At 43.2% G+C, this 12957-nt stretch overlaps 1 protein-coding gene across 8 annotated transcripts; it reads left to right on the top strand.

Annotated features, from left to right (window-relative positions):
- The first annotated feature begins 426 nt into the window (after nt 1-426).
- LRAT (lecithin retinol acyltransferase) lies at nt 427-9337 on the top strand. 8 transcript variants are annotated; one of them, XM_061142544.1, is made up of 6 exons: nt 427-507; nt 1106-1235; nt 2695-3201; nt 3403-3608; nt 5713-5868; nt 7480-7622. In XM_061142544.1, the coding sequence occupies exons 2-6, from the start codon at nt 1150-1152 to the stop codon at nt 7485-7487; spliced, it is 963 nt and encodes a 320-aa protein (XP_060998527.1). In that variant the 5' UTR covers nt 427-507; nt 1106-1149; the 3' UTR covers nt 7488-7622. The 8 variants fall into 8 exon arrangements, 7 of the variants coding, with proteins under 7 accessions (XP_060998527.1, XP_060998530.1, XP_060998533.1 ...); XM_061142545.1 differs by lacking the exons at nt 427-507; nt 1106-1235 and adding an exon at nt 2342-2396; XM_061142546.1 differs by lacking the exons at nt 427-507; nt 1106-1235 and adding an exon at nt 2403-2600.
- The last annotated feature ends 3620 nt before the right edge of the window (nt 9338-12957 follow it).

Raw genomic sequence — 12957 nt, forward strand, 5'->3', positions numbered from 1 at the left:
GAGCTCATTCTCTCAGCGGAAAAGCAGCCTAGTCCTCGCTAACGCCTCCCTGCTCGACAGATCTGAAGAGACTTCAAACATGGACACATGAAGACGTTTCATTTTCTCCTACAGGTTCCCGGAGCCGAATTCCCGGCAGGCAGGGAAGGCCGAGAGGGCAGGTCTGGGGCAGTTACATTGAGAAAAATAAATTTACTCAACAGCATAACACTCTGGCTTAAAAATAGGGACTTAATCCAGGCAAAAATAACGTCCCAGAAACTATGGACACTCTCTCACCATTCATTGCCCAAGACAGCAGAGCGCCTACATCTTGAGCAACGTAGTCGGCTTCATGCTTCATATTACTCTCATATCTCTTTCTCTCTCTTTTTTTCTTTCGTTAAGTGACTCCCTTTTCAGAGGCGGCGGTCCAAAAATTAACTTTACTGGGAAAGAGAAAAATCAAATGCAAATCGGCTTGGCGCTGCCTGACTCACAAAACGCCCCGGGGATGCGACTATGTCTGTAGGTGATTTCTCCTTAATTCCCCCCCAACCCCCTCTCTGAAAGAGTGAAACTGCCTGCCGTGAGGCAGTTCTCCTTGCTTTTGTCTCCAGCAAATTCGCCGGGTGAAGACTGTCGTAGCGTTTTAAGTCGGGTTAGACGGAAATCGCTAATTACCAAGTCCCTTTTGATCTCCCCGGGCCGCTTGGCTCTTGACTCTGGAGGCCCAGGTATCCGTGCTTTCCCAAAACTGGACCAGAGCAGCGAGACCAGAGCCGGGTCTGCAGTTAACGTGTATGCCAAGGTCTGGATCGGACTGCTAAAAATGTCCACAGACATCCCAGAGTTGCAGACCTCGGGAGCTGGTGTGCTGCTGGACGTTAACTAGCGCCTGTGTGTCCAGGAGTTTGATTAAACTACCCGCTAGCCGCACTTTTCTTTAAATTTGGGGCTAAGAATGGGGAAATAATATCTTAAAATTTCCTCATACACTGCCTCTCCCGTCTTACCCCACCTTCCTTTTTCGATTTTTTTTTTTTTTTTTTGGTGGGAAATGGAATTTTCTTCTTCTTGCTGGGACTAAAATGTGATTCGAAATCTTTTGTGAAATGAACAAAAGTCACCAGCAGCCGGACGTCTGGGGCAGAGCGCTGACGGCAGATAATGAGCGAGTGCGAAGGCTGGGCCTCAGAGGATAATAAGGAGCCGGCTTCATCCCCGTCTGGTCTCCATTCCACTCCGTGTTCCAGGTAAGACGGGTGTCCCTTCATCCATCACCCGCCGGGAGCGCCTTCACCCAGGCGGGCGGAGAATTTGCTAGCTGACAGAACCTGTTAGCTCCGTACGGGGCGGCTTTGTGGAGCCAACCGAGGCGCCCTCATCGTGGCCTTTGTCCCAGGAATTTACGTGTTTACATAATGCGTGAGCACGGAACTCGGCGATGGGTCGGGACTCCGCGTATGGAGCCTGGCGCGGACTCGACGACCGCGGCGCCCTGGAGCGCGTGCGCCCCAGAACCGCCCCGCTGTGCGCGGCCCCGGGCGCTCAGGCCAGGAGGGCAGCGCCCCTTGCTCGGTCGCCTCCGGGGGGCTGCGCTGTAAGAGGCGAAGTTTCGGTCAGTGAGCCGAAGAAGCAGGATCCGTGTGGCTCTGAAGCTGGAAAAATTAATTCGGTTTTCCAGGAGAATGTTGGGCGCTTTGTCGTTTATACTTCTTGACCGTTGGGAACCGTGCGCTCAACGGTCCCTGGCGCCACGGAACGCGGAGGCGCCTCGGGTTCCGATCACTCGCGGGGTCGCTTCCCAACCGCGCTCCGCTTCCCATCCGCGCGCCAGCGGACAGCGAGGGTCATTCGGGGCATTTAAAGGGGAGAAGAGTGCGCGGTGTGTAGGACCACTGCTCTACGTAGTTTAGGAAGGAATCTGGAGGCTTTCGAGGCGCGCACACTTCTCAGAGTAAATTTATATATTTTAGGAAGCCGACGTCTCCGAGTATCCAACCTTTTGGCGAGAGGTGGCTCTACTCAGAAATCTCGCCCAAGGAGACTCTCCACCAAAAACGTCCCAGAGGTACCCAGAGCACGCCCCAATCTAGCAGGCGCAAGATCTCTTGCGCGGCTTCTACTTTCCAAAGCCGGCCGCTGAGAGGCGGGAAGGGCTAAGGTCTGGATCTCAAAGAGGAGGCCTGTCCTGAAAGGGGTCGCAGAGGGAGGGCAGAACCTCGAAGCCCAGAAGCGGCCCGCCCTTTCCAAGGGGCCTGCGGGCCGGCACCGCCCCTGCCGCCAGCCCCAATCAGCGCTCTCGCCGGGTCTGTGATGGCGTCCGGCCCCGCCCCCTCGACGGCGATAAAAGCCTCGGCAAAGGCTCCGTTGCTAGCACCGCGCGCGGCTCTGTGCCTCGGCCCGACCTCCAGGTGGGCTTTATATACATAGCCTCCAGCTTGGCGGGCAGGTCCCGTTGTCCCAGCGGTCAGTCGCGACCAGCTCCGCATCCTCTTCAGTCGCCCGTGGGGTGCGGCCAAGCCAAGCCGATCTCCAGGCTTCTCGCCTTCTCCTTTTTCTCTCCCTCCCTCCTCCGCAGGCGACGTGCCCCGCGGCACTGGCCGGCCGGCCTGCTGGTGAGCGGCGGCGCAGCGCACCTAGCCGGGCTCCGCGCGGCCCGTCCCGGAGAAACGGCGGTGCCCCAGCCACAAAACTCCCTTTTCCCTACAGGATGAAGAACCCAATGCTGGAGGCGGTGTCGCTCGTGCTGGAGAAGCTGCTCTTCATCTCCAACTTCAAGTTCTTCAGTTCGGGCGCCCCGGGGGAAGACAAGGCTGGGAACACTTTATATGAGATCAACTCTTTTCTCCGCGGCGACGTGCTGGAGGTGCCTCGGACACACCTGACGCACTATGGCATCTACCTGGGCGACAACCGTGTCGCCCACATGATGCCCGATATCCTGTTGGCCCTGACTGACGACAGAGGGCTCACGCAGAAGGTGGTCTCCAACAAGCGTCTCATCCTAGGCGTCATTTGCAGGGTGGCCAGCATCCGCGTGGACACCGTGGAGGACTTCGCCTACGGAGCCGAGATCCTGGTCAATCACCTGGACAGGTCCCTCAAGAAGAAGGCGCTGCTCAACGAAGAGGTGGCGCAGAGGGCAGAGAAGCTGCTGGGCATAACTCCCTACAGCCTGCTTTGGAACAACTGCGAGCATTTCGTCACCTACTGCAGGTTCGGCACCGCGATTAGCCCCCAGGCCGACAAGGTACCACGTGTGACCGACTCCCCGGTGGGCTCGGTGGGAACACCCCCTCCCATCCCTAAACTTTCCTCTCCCCTGGGAGCAGGGATTGAGTTCTAGATTTAGTAACGAACCTTCTGGTGTTCCTCGGGAAAGCGAAGTAAAGAAATAAATGGCAATGTGCCTTGCAGGATGTCTCGAAATGCACGGAGAAAGAATGTGGCAATGCCGTTCCGCTGCCAGCGACGCCAGAGAGCTGCCCAGTTATTGCCGCAGAAGTCATCAGGGGGTCCACCCAGCATAGTTGAAATGACAAGGGCAGGTGACTGGGAGGGTCACACAAAACCTGTCGCCTTATGCTTGCAACTTTACCCAAGAATTGGCAGTTGGAAGGAAGGTGTCGAGTTTATATTTAATCTATAACACTGTCTAGTACAAATTGTTGTGCCTTTAAAACAAGGAAGCATGCCCGTTTTCCCTATGAGCTGCAGAGAGAGAATTCTCTTTGCTTAATATAAACTACCAAAATATCCATTAGGAAGCCCTCCCTGGTAGGTTTTTTACTCCTGTGGCTGAGCTTGAGGGAAATCTTCTCCTTGGTATTCTGCATTTCTTTTATGCTGGCTTTAATCCCCATTTAGACTTCCCCATTGTTAAGCATCCTATATCCACTAGCCCCACAGTTGGGTTGGAGTGTTTCAGAGTTCCCCAGAGATTAAAACAATTGGCTTTCCAGAAGAGTCATTAAATGTTGGAAGGTAATTTTATGGGTACTTTAAAAAAGTGGGGGGGGGGGGGGGGGGGAACTGTTAGAATTTAAGATGATTAAATTAGCTACAAAGCCAAAGGAAAAAATAGTGGATTTTTTTTATTGCCTTTTGAAACCTTTTAACTTATAAAAATCACATTTTAAGCCTGCAATTTCATTTGCAATTGGAAGTCTTAACCTTCTCTGCAGTTGCTAAAGAGGTGCTGTTACTGTGCATCCTTCACAATGAAAATCTGGGCAATCACATAATACATTTCATTTATACTCTTCATGTTTAGATATGTTGGGACCAAAAGAATCTAAGTCCATGTAACCAGTATTTTATTTTTCCACATCTTAATTTTTTGACCCACATGGGAAAATCTTTCCTCTTTCACAGAGCATGAAAGTATAGTGCTTGTTTACATCCATATATGAAACTCCTTACAGAATATTTATAAAGCCATAGCAGACTCAACCTAGGAATTCTAAGTAAAATAAAAATACAGTTAAAGCACTGTGCAGTGATTCAAGAATCACAGCATCAGTCCAGGCCTGTTTAGAAATGAGCTTCACCACATTTACAAACACTGGCTCCAAAAGTGTTCAAAAGGAAACATGTCAGATTTACTTACGACCCAAGCAAGTCATTTCTCTAAGGAAAAACAGTATTTCCCTCCCATAATTAGGAGTTACCCTTTCATGGGACACATATAACACTGTATTATATATTTCTACAAAAAAATAGTACAAGTACTTTTTTAAGTAAAATATTTAATCTGCATAAATAACTAGTTGGAACAGTTTTTCCTCTTTGGAAACTTTTAAAGGTTTTATAGAAGTAGAGAAGTGCTTTAATTGCTGTTGCTGCATAGTACCTCTTGTGAAACTGAGTTTTTGTCTTCACTGTGAATGGTCTAACAAACAATTTGGCCACACAGTAGATTTCCTAGGGGAAAAAAATAAATATCCCCTTCCCAAATTTTCCAATTCTAAGGACTGTTTTTGAACATGCTCTGAGAGAAGTAGGTCATTAGTTCTGAAGGAGGACTGGCTTTTATTTTCTAGAAACATGAGGACTGCCTTGCTTCTGGGACTGGTGATTGAATTCTCCACATATACAACTGTTATCAGATTAACGTGAGAGTTACACAGTTGTCTTACTTAAATTTGTATTTATAAAATCTCAAGAGCACTTTCCCTCGTGAAAACACTACAGTTAATGATGTGAAAGTGAACTGGAAGAGAATCTTTTTTTTTTTCCTTTGGCAGTGATGCTTTTTTTTTTTTTTTTAAACAAGCTTAGAAAATGTAGAATTAAACCATTTGATAATAATTTCAGTATTTCATAAGCTATAAAGCCCTTTAATTAGTAACTATTATTATTTCTTATGCTTTTTTTTTCTTTGCTGGTATTGCTTTGCATTGCCAAAATGAATACATGTACCCCTTTTAATTTGCAGGGATTTGTTGCTCAAAGGTGCCCCTACAGGCTTCTTAATATTAATCTAGAACTAGAGGGCATTTCCTACCATAGAGCAGCACCAGAGGTGCCTCCTGGACAGAACATTAGAAATGTGATGATCCTCTTATGGGGGAAAGAAAGTCCACAATGATTCTATGTTGGTCTTAATTAAATATTATTGGGAAAAAAGATTAAAGAAGAATGACTATATCAAGACAGTATTCGTATTTACCTAAATGTATGTGTGTGTATGTTTTTAGTTGTGTCCAACTCTTTGTGACCCCATAGATTGTAGCTCTCCAGGCTCCTCCTCTGTCCGTGGAATTTTCCAGGAAAGACTACTGGAGTGGTTGCCGACCCAGGGATTGAACACATGTCTCCTACATCTCCTGCATTGGCAGGAGGAGTCTTTACTGCTGTGCCACCTGGGAAGCCCACCTAAATGTATATCTCCCCATTATTTGCCAAACAGTTTTTCTTACTATCCTGAAAACTTCATTCAGTTTGATCCTCATCACTTTAAAATTACGTATTTGTTACTCAATATCTTGTTAGCTTAGTAGAAAGAGGCAAATCATGTGTTTGACACACAAAAAGAATGATATATGGATAACCAACTGGAAATTTTGTATTTGTTGAGATACTGTATAAAAGTACTGACAGACAGCCTTGCAGTGAAGGTGGTGTGTTAAAATATATTGGACTTGTTTCTGCAATGCAGGAGACCTGGGTTTGATCCATGGGTCAGGAAGATACCCACTCCAGTATTCTTGTCTGGAGAATTCCATGGACAGAGGAACCCGTGGGCTACAGTCTATGGGGTTGAAAAGAGCTGGACATGACTGAGCGACTAACACTTTCACTTTCATTCTATCCATTAAGAATTTGGAAATGTGGCTGTCCAGAACTACATAGGCAATTCTAGGAAACCCTAAAAGCATATACAGTGCCATCTAGAAAATGAGCTTAAAGCCAAGTGCTTAGTCGTTCAGTTGTGTCCCCAGCTTTTTGCGACCCCATGGACTGTAGCCCATCAGGCTTCTCTGTGCATGGGATTTTCAGGTGAGAATACTGGAGTGGGTTGCCATTTTCTTCTCTAGGGGATCTTCCCAACCCAGGAATCAAACCGGGATCTACTGCATTGCAGGTAGATTCTTCACTAGCTGAGCACAAGTAGGAAACTGTTATAAAAATGGAGCAATTAATTGCTAAATTCTGCCCCAACAGTGATGAGGTAGAGATAACTGTCAAGATCTAGCAGTGAAAATAATCATTGTAATACCTTACATTTATACAGCATGCAGACGAATGCAGAGTACTTTTGCAAAATAGATCTCATTTGATCCTCACAACAACCTCAATATTTGCATGGAGGAGAAGAAGATAGTCTGGACAGGTTAAATGATTAAGAGTGACCCAGGCAATATTTCTGAGAAAAATTAGTTTCTCATAAAAAAATACACATCTTAGAAGAATGCATTCCTCAGCAGATAAAGATCTCGTTTATGTTTATCTCCAGCAGCCAATTTTCAATTTCAATTGATCTGACTTTATTTTGGCAGGGAATGGGATAGGACAATAAAATTAGACTTTTGATGTCTTTAGATTTTGTGGCTTATCAGAAATTTATCATCAGAAATATTGCCAAATTTTAGAATGGTGAGTTGTAGGAATCAAATTCACCAATTATGATGGGCTAAATTCTATTTGCTCAAGATCATTTTACTTTTGAATATGTTATTGTTACCAAGAGGCAGTTTAATGTTGTTTTTAACCTTTAATCCTGAATAACTTTTATGTGGTTATATTCTCTGTAGTTTTCTGTAAATGTTCTGCATTTACAATGGCAAGTGCCAAAAGTATTATTTCAGCCACTAAGGGATGTGGAATCAGGAAACCGAACTGTTAACAACTTAAATTCTTTCCTAAGTTGTGAGAGAAATTCTAGTTCTTCTGGTGACAGGAAATAGCTGGAAAAGTTGTGCTCTACTGTTTGGTATATATGATTCTTCTTGGGTTTAGCCTTTTCTAATATTCTTAAATTTTATTTTCCAGTTTTGTGAGAATGTGAAGATAATTATTCGTGATCAGAGAAGTGTCCTTGCTTCGGCAGTCTTGGGATTGGCATCTATAGTCTGTCTGGGCTTGGCATCATATACTACTCTTCCTGCAATTTTTATTCCATTCTGCTTGTGGATGGCTGGCTAACTTCATACTCCTGTGTCAGTGTATGCATTCTGTGTATAGAAATGTTTATATTTATATAGCACAAATCAGTATAAGCATTGTTGAGAAAAATCTGACCTATAATAATGTGTGCTGGATAAAAGTGTGATTGAGGATCACGCCAAGTGCTTACCGTGTAAGCCCAAGAATGGAGGATTTCTGAATCTTCCCAGGCAGTTCCGTTTCCAGGCACTGAGAATCCTGGAGCGTGATGGCCTGCACTAGGATTCACCACAAGAAAGCCAACCTGTGAGGTGATGGCCACAGGAGGTCGTGTGTTATGTGCTTTTCTCCTATGATCATTGCTCTTCTCTGTTAAGCCTGAATTAGAAGATTGGAAAATTTATTGAATGAGACCACTAAATATTGTAAATTTATGCTGTTTCATTGAAAATTTTATGTTAAACTAAAATGATTTCCCTTGTTCAGATGAAAGCATATTTGATGATTGGCCAAAAAAAATCACATTTTCTTTGTGTATTATATATAATTTCCAATAAGTCAAGAATAATTTGATTTCTTGAAACATTATGGGCAAAATTAAGGTTTAATGATAAAATAACTGACCAGAACTATAGAAATCTGTTTTCCTGCAGAAATAGCTAATAATACTATAGTTTTGATTTGGCTTTACTTAATAGGAAGCCTGGCATTCATTTTTTTTCCCTTTTGTGTGTCACTGTAGTTACTTTGAACCACTCTGAGAGGAAAATGAACATAGGATTGAAGTAAGTTGGGTACTTGGAGAGTGAGGTGCCAGTTAAATACAGAGATGTATGGAGCACATGTACTCAGACTGATGTCCTGAGACTGAGTACAGGTATTCCGACATGTACTCAGACTAACAAATTGTCAGTTCTTTATTGTCATAGCAGTGTAGTTAGTATAGAGCATTGGTGGTGGTGAACGTAAGAGCACAGTCAATCCATTTTTTTGCATCTATAGTGTAACTTGCATGTATGTCATTGGATGGTTTAATTTTAAAGCACTTACTAATGCACTGTATAATTTTTAAAAGCCCTGGCATTTGTCTTCTAGTTAGGTTTCTTCATTTCATTACCAAGTCGGTATAGTTTACATCCTTAAAAGAATGATGCTTCAGCAATATATAAAAACCCAAGCAAGTAAGACTAAGGGAAATAGCTGTTAGAAGTCATTTTTAAGTGTCTTAATACTACCAAGCATGTAAGCTGATTACACAGAGGCTGTTTTAATGTCAGAGTTGAGATGCCCCAATGTTAAAGCCAGCGTGCAAGTACTTTTGCAGAATTACCAAATTCTAAAAACTAAGCTACAAGCCTATAAACTATCAAGAATCAGAAAATAATGAGTCACATAAAGAGTGGTATGAGGGTTGGTAACTCAGTGATCCAATCAGAACAAATTTAAGAGTAGATTTTAGTATATTTGATGTTTTATCACCACTAATTTACCAACAACAAATTCAGTTAGAGTTTAATAATAAATAAACTTTGTATTTAATCATTTAAATGTGTTGAATACTTAAAACATGAAATGACAACACCACAGAATGAAGTGTTCTATGAGCCTGTACCAAACACTTAAAGTTATTCTAAGTGTGTATACATAAAAACAACCACTGTGAGAACTCCATTGTATTAGTGGTTTTCTCTTACTGTATATTACTTATATAGCAATTGTTTATAAATAAACTCATTTAAACATATGGTGTGCTCATGAATAATTTACACCTTTTCAGACGTTAGTATTGTAGGTCGCAAAAACAATCACTGTGTATTGTTAAATCTGTGTTCAAAGATCATGATCTCTCATTAAAAGCTAAGGGAAGTATTTGAGGTTGAAATTAAGCTAATTAGTCTTGACTCATTTCATATCCTTAAAGCAAGATTCAATTCATCTTTCATTTATGTGCTCATTATGTGCCAGACATTGACCTGTTACAATTTCATGGCCTAGAATTCATGTTTGTTAACTACCTGTATTAGAGTATACACAGTGCTTTGGGAAAACAAATAGAAGAACTCTTCCTGAAGGATCAGAGGAATCTGTGTGAGGGAGGCAGTGCCAGCATCAGGCAGAGAAATAGAAAGAGGGGATCTCATCACACTGACGTGTCCTGTTACTTGTGGGAAAAGGGAATGGGAAGGAAGGTTTTATTCCCTGGAGCTTGTTGACCTTCTTAGGAGAAAATCAGAGTTTTTATTTTGTTGTGCTCAGTTCGGTTGTTTAACAAGGAAGAAAAAGAAGCATATAATCCTTGATTGTGATTATGGAAGAAACCCTGAGCCATTAATGTCTCTAGTGAATTCCTCTGGGCTTCATTAGGTAAAATTCATCCTTATAATCCTACAAATTTTTACTCTTAACTTGTGAAATGATAATCCAGTAGTGTACGATGCAGTTTTTGGTTGCTTATTTTGTTCTTTGCCATACCTAGCTAAAGGTTGAACAGGACTAGCCAGCGCTAAGATGAAACAATGCAAGTGCTGGGTGCTCTGCAAGTGCTGAGGGTGAAAAGATGAGCAGGATGTGGGCCTTCTCCTCAAAGCTGATGGCCCATGTGCACAGAAGGACACAGTGAGGCTTTCTGCAATGGAGCTGACGGAAGGCACAGAAAAAGCAGCGGTTCACTTTCACTGATACAGCCAAAACTCTACGGACTGTACTGAGACTTGAAAAATGGGAGTGTTGTCCAAAAGCACAAATTTTACACATTGGGGACAGCATGAGCAAAGGCATGAGAACTGCCCCCACCATGCCCGGCTCAAAAAAGTGAGGTACTTTCTTATTCTGTGACTAAAAGCCAAAAACTGCGCGCGGGCATTTGGGCAAGTGCAAGAGGCCAGAGCAGAGCAGAGGTGATGAGGGGTGACGCTGGGAGAGAGTGACTGGGTGGAGCAAGTCTTGTGTAGACCAAGTTTAGACTTTATGAACAGGCAATAGAGACTTGGGGTTCAGAGGGACAACTCCCAAAAGCATGTAGGTAAATGGAGGCGTGGGGCAAGACAACAAGGGACTAGTTACGATAACTAGTTATGAGTTAGGAGACTAGTTATTGTCCCCGATCTCTAAAATAATGGCCTGTGATTGTAAGGGTGGAGAACAAACGTGTCAAGGAAATGTCAGCGGACTTTAACCAAATTCTGACTCATGAGTAATTCCTGGTGGAGTGTCTGGGAAGAATCATGCATCCTTCCTTCCTGCCAGAAGGCTGGTTCCTGAAAAATAAATGTGATGACTGTGATGTGATGAAATGTGATTAAATTATACATTTCAGATCTTTGTTCTGCTAAATGTGTTCCTTGTTGACAACAAGCAAATAAGTATGGATTTGTTGTTTAAAAAATATTTTTTTAGAATAGAGATATATTTCATATTTTTCCATTTTCTATTTCATAATATTACTGTCAAGTATCAAAAATATTTTCCAGCAATATCAAAGTTATGCCAAAGGCAAAAGGCTTTTATTACAGATGAGAAGTCTATGAGAAATGATGGTTGCTAATCTTCTATTTTATATAATCTATTTAGAGAGTTTTATCTAACTGGATATGTCAGCTCAACTAATTTTACATTTGGTATACATGCATGTTCAATAAAATCAGATTTTCATACTGTCCCCTCTTGTCTTTGAATTTGAAATGCATGAAAGTAAATAACAAACTTTCTTGAACATGGTAGCCTGAAAGTTTCTGCCTCTCAAAGCTTCCTTTACTGAACATAGTTTTATATATTTGAAATTAAAACATCTTGTGAATCTTCCTTCAGATTTACATAATCTATGTTATCTACATCTTAAAGCCTACCTTGACTATGCAGAAAAGGGTCCTGTATAATATGAAATAACGAATCCCTTCTCCACTCCACAAAATCAACACAAACAAGCAGAGTCACAGACATGAACTCTAGAATCCAACGTGTGATGTATAACTACCAAGGCAGTTGCAGCTTCACACCAGCCACAGGTGCAGTGAGGATGAGGTGTCAGTAGGAGCAAGTCCCAGCCCAGTCCTGAAATGAATTCATGGCATAGCAAGGACCACAGAAGTTACTGGGCTGAACCGTTAAACATCTGACCACATTTCAGAGGTGGAAAATCAGGTAGAGGTTGAGATACTTTGTGATTATGCAAAAAACTTAGAGCCAGATCCAAAGCTTGACTAACTTTCTTTCCATTGTATCATAGCAGGTCACTGAGGCTTCCCATAAACAGGACAAGCTTTCCTTCAATGAATGTATTAACTTCTTGCAGACCTTCTATGTACTCTGTACACAGGGCTATACAGGAATGCACTAGTTAGAATCTTAGTCCTAGTTCCTCAGTCTAAGGAGAGAGAATGAAAACTCAACAGATTTCAAAACAATGATAATTTTGTACAGGTCAGAGAACAGACAGACAAGACCTGTCTACTGGAGGCAGTGAAAGAAAGGGAGGGTGGCAAAGAAGTCTTCATTGACCTTTTAACTGAGCAGTAAGACTACAAACATTTCAAGTGACAACTCCCTTTTCCTGGCCATTGCAGGCACCCAGAGCAGTAAATACAAAGGCACAGAGTCATGAGACTCCCCTGCAGTTGGATTGCTGCTAGTTATCAAGAATAATCACCTGCATTCACATGGCTGCTTTGAGAGAAAGGTGCCCAGTGCTGTTACAAAGACCTCACAGTTCTTTTGAGGAAGAACAGCTCTGCTCAGGTGCTTCTAGAGACAAAAGAGCCAAGATCCTGGAGCGCTTTACACTGTAAAAGTCCTAAATGGGAAGGAAGTGTTTCCTAAACTTTCCAAGTCCCTCTGGTGAGTCTAAGTAGGCAATTTTGTGAAACACATGATGAATGGGAGTGGAATTAGATTGTGAGGAAAAGAAACCGTTTTATGGAAAGATTTATTTAAGGTAGATGGAGAAGGGGGAAGAACAGGGATGTCCTCCAACAGATGAGTGGCCCCTTGTCCTGTCAGCTCACAGCTGCTCCCAAGTCCCAGCAGCGATCCTCCTGACCCTGGATACTGTCATATTTCTTCCCATGGAGCTTCTAGCTGGTACTCCCAGGGCTGCTGAGCTGTAGTTTCCAATGCTGAGAGCGTCACTGTGTCTGCTGCCTCACGGCTTCCCTCAACTCCTTTCCTCTGTTTCGCTTCCGTTGCACTCTCCTGGGTAAAGTCTCTCACTGAAAACTGCCAAGGGATCTAATTAGACTGACTATTGATGGTGCAATATTGGTGTATTGGTACTCACAATGAACAAAGTTCTCAAGCCAGGCTGCCTCATGGGCCACTGAACCCTCTCATATCCTTTTTAGATTAGATACCTTCAGATCAGGTCATGAC

This window comes from Dama dama, chromosome 5 (assembly GCF_033118175.1).
Source record: "Dama dama isolate Ldn47 chromosome 5, ASM3311817v1, whole genome shotgun sequence".
Classification (NCBI taxonomy): Eukaryota; Metazoa; Chordata; class Mammalia; order Artiodactyla; family Cervidae; genus Dama; species Dama dama.

Bases quoted from the DNA above. Each gene is read 5' to 3' on its own strand.
- LRAT (XM_061142544.1), top strand. From the start codon at position 1,150: ATGAGCGAGTGCGAAGGCTGGGCCTCAGAGGATAATAAGGAGCCGGCT. The intron at 3,202-3,402 runs GTTCGGCACCGC...TGTGCCTTGCAG, and splicing joins CATTTCGTCACCTACTGCAG to GATGTCTCGAAATGCACGGA. The intron at 3,609-5,712 runs GTGTCGAGTTTA...GTGACCCCATAG, and splicing joins AATTGGCAGTTGGAAGGAAG to ATTGTAGCTCTCCAGGCTCC.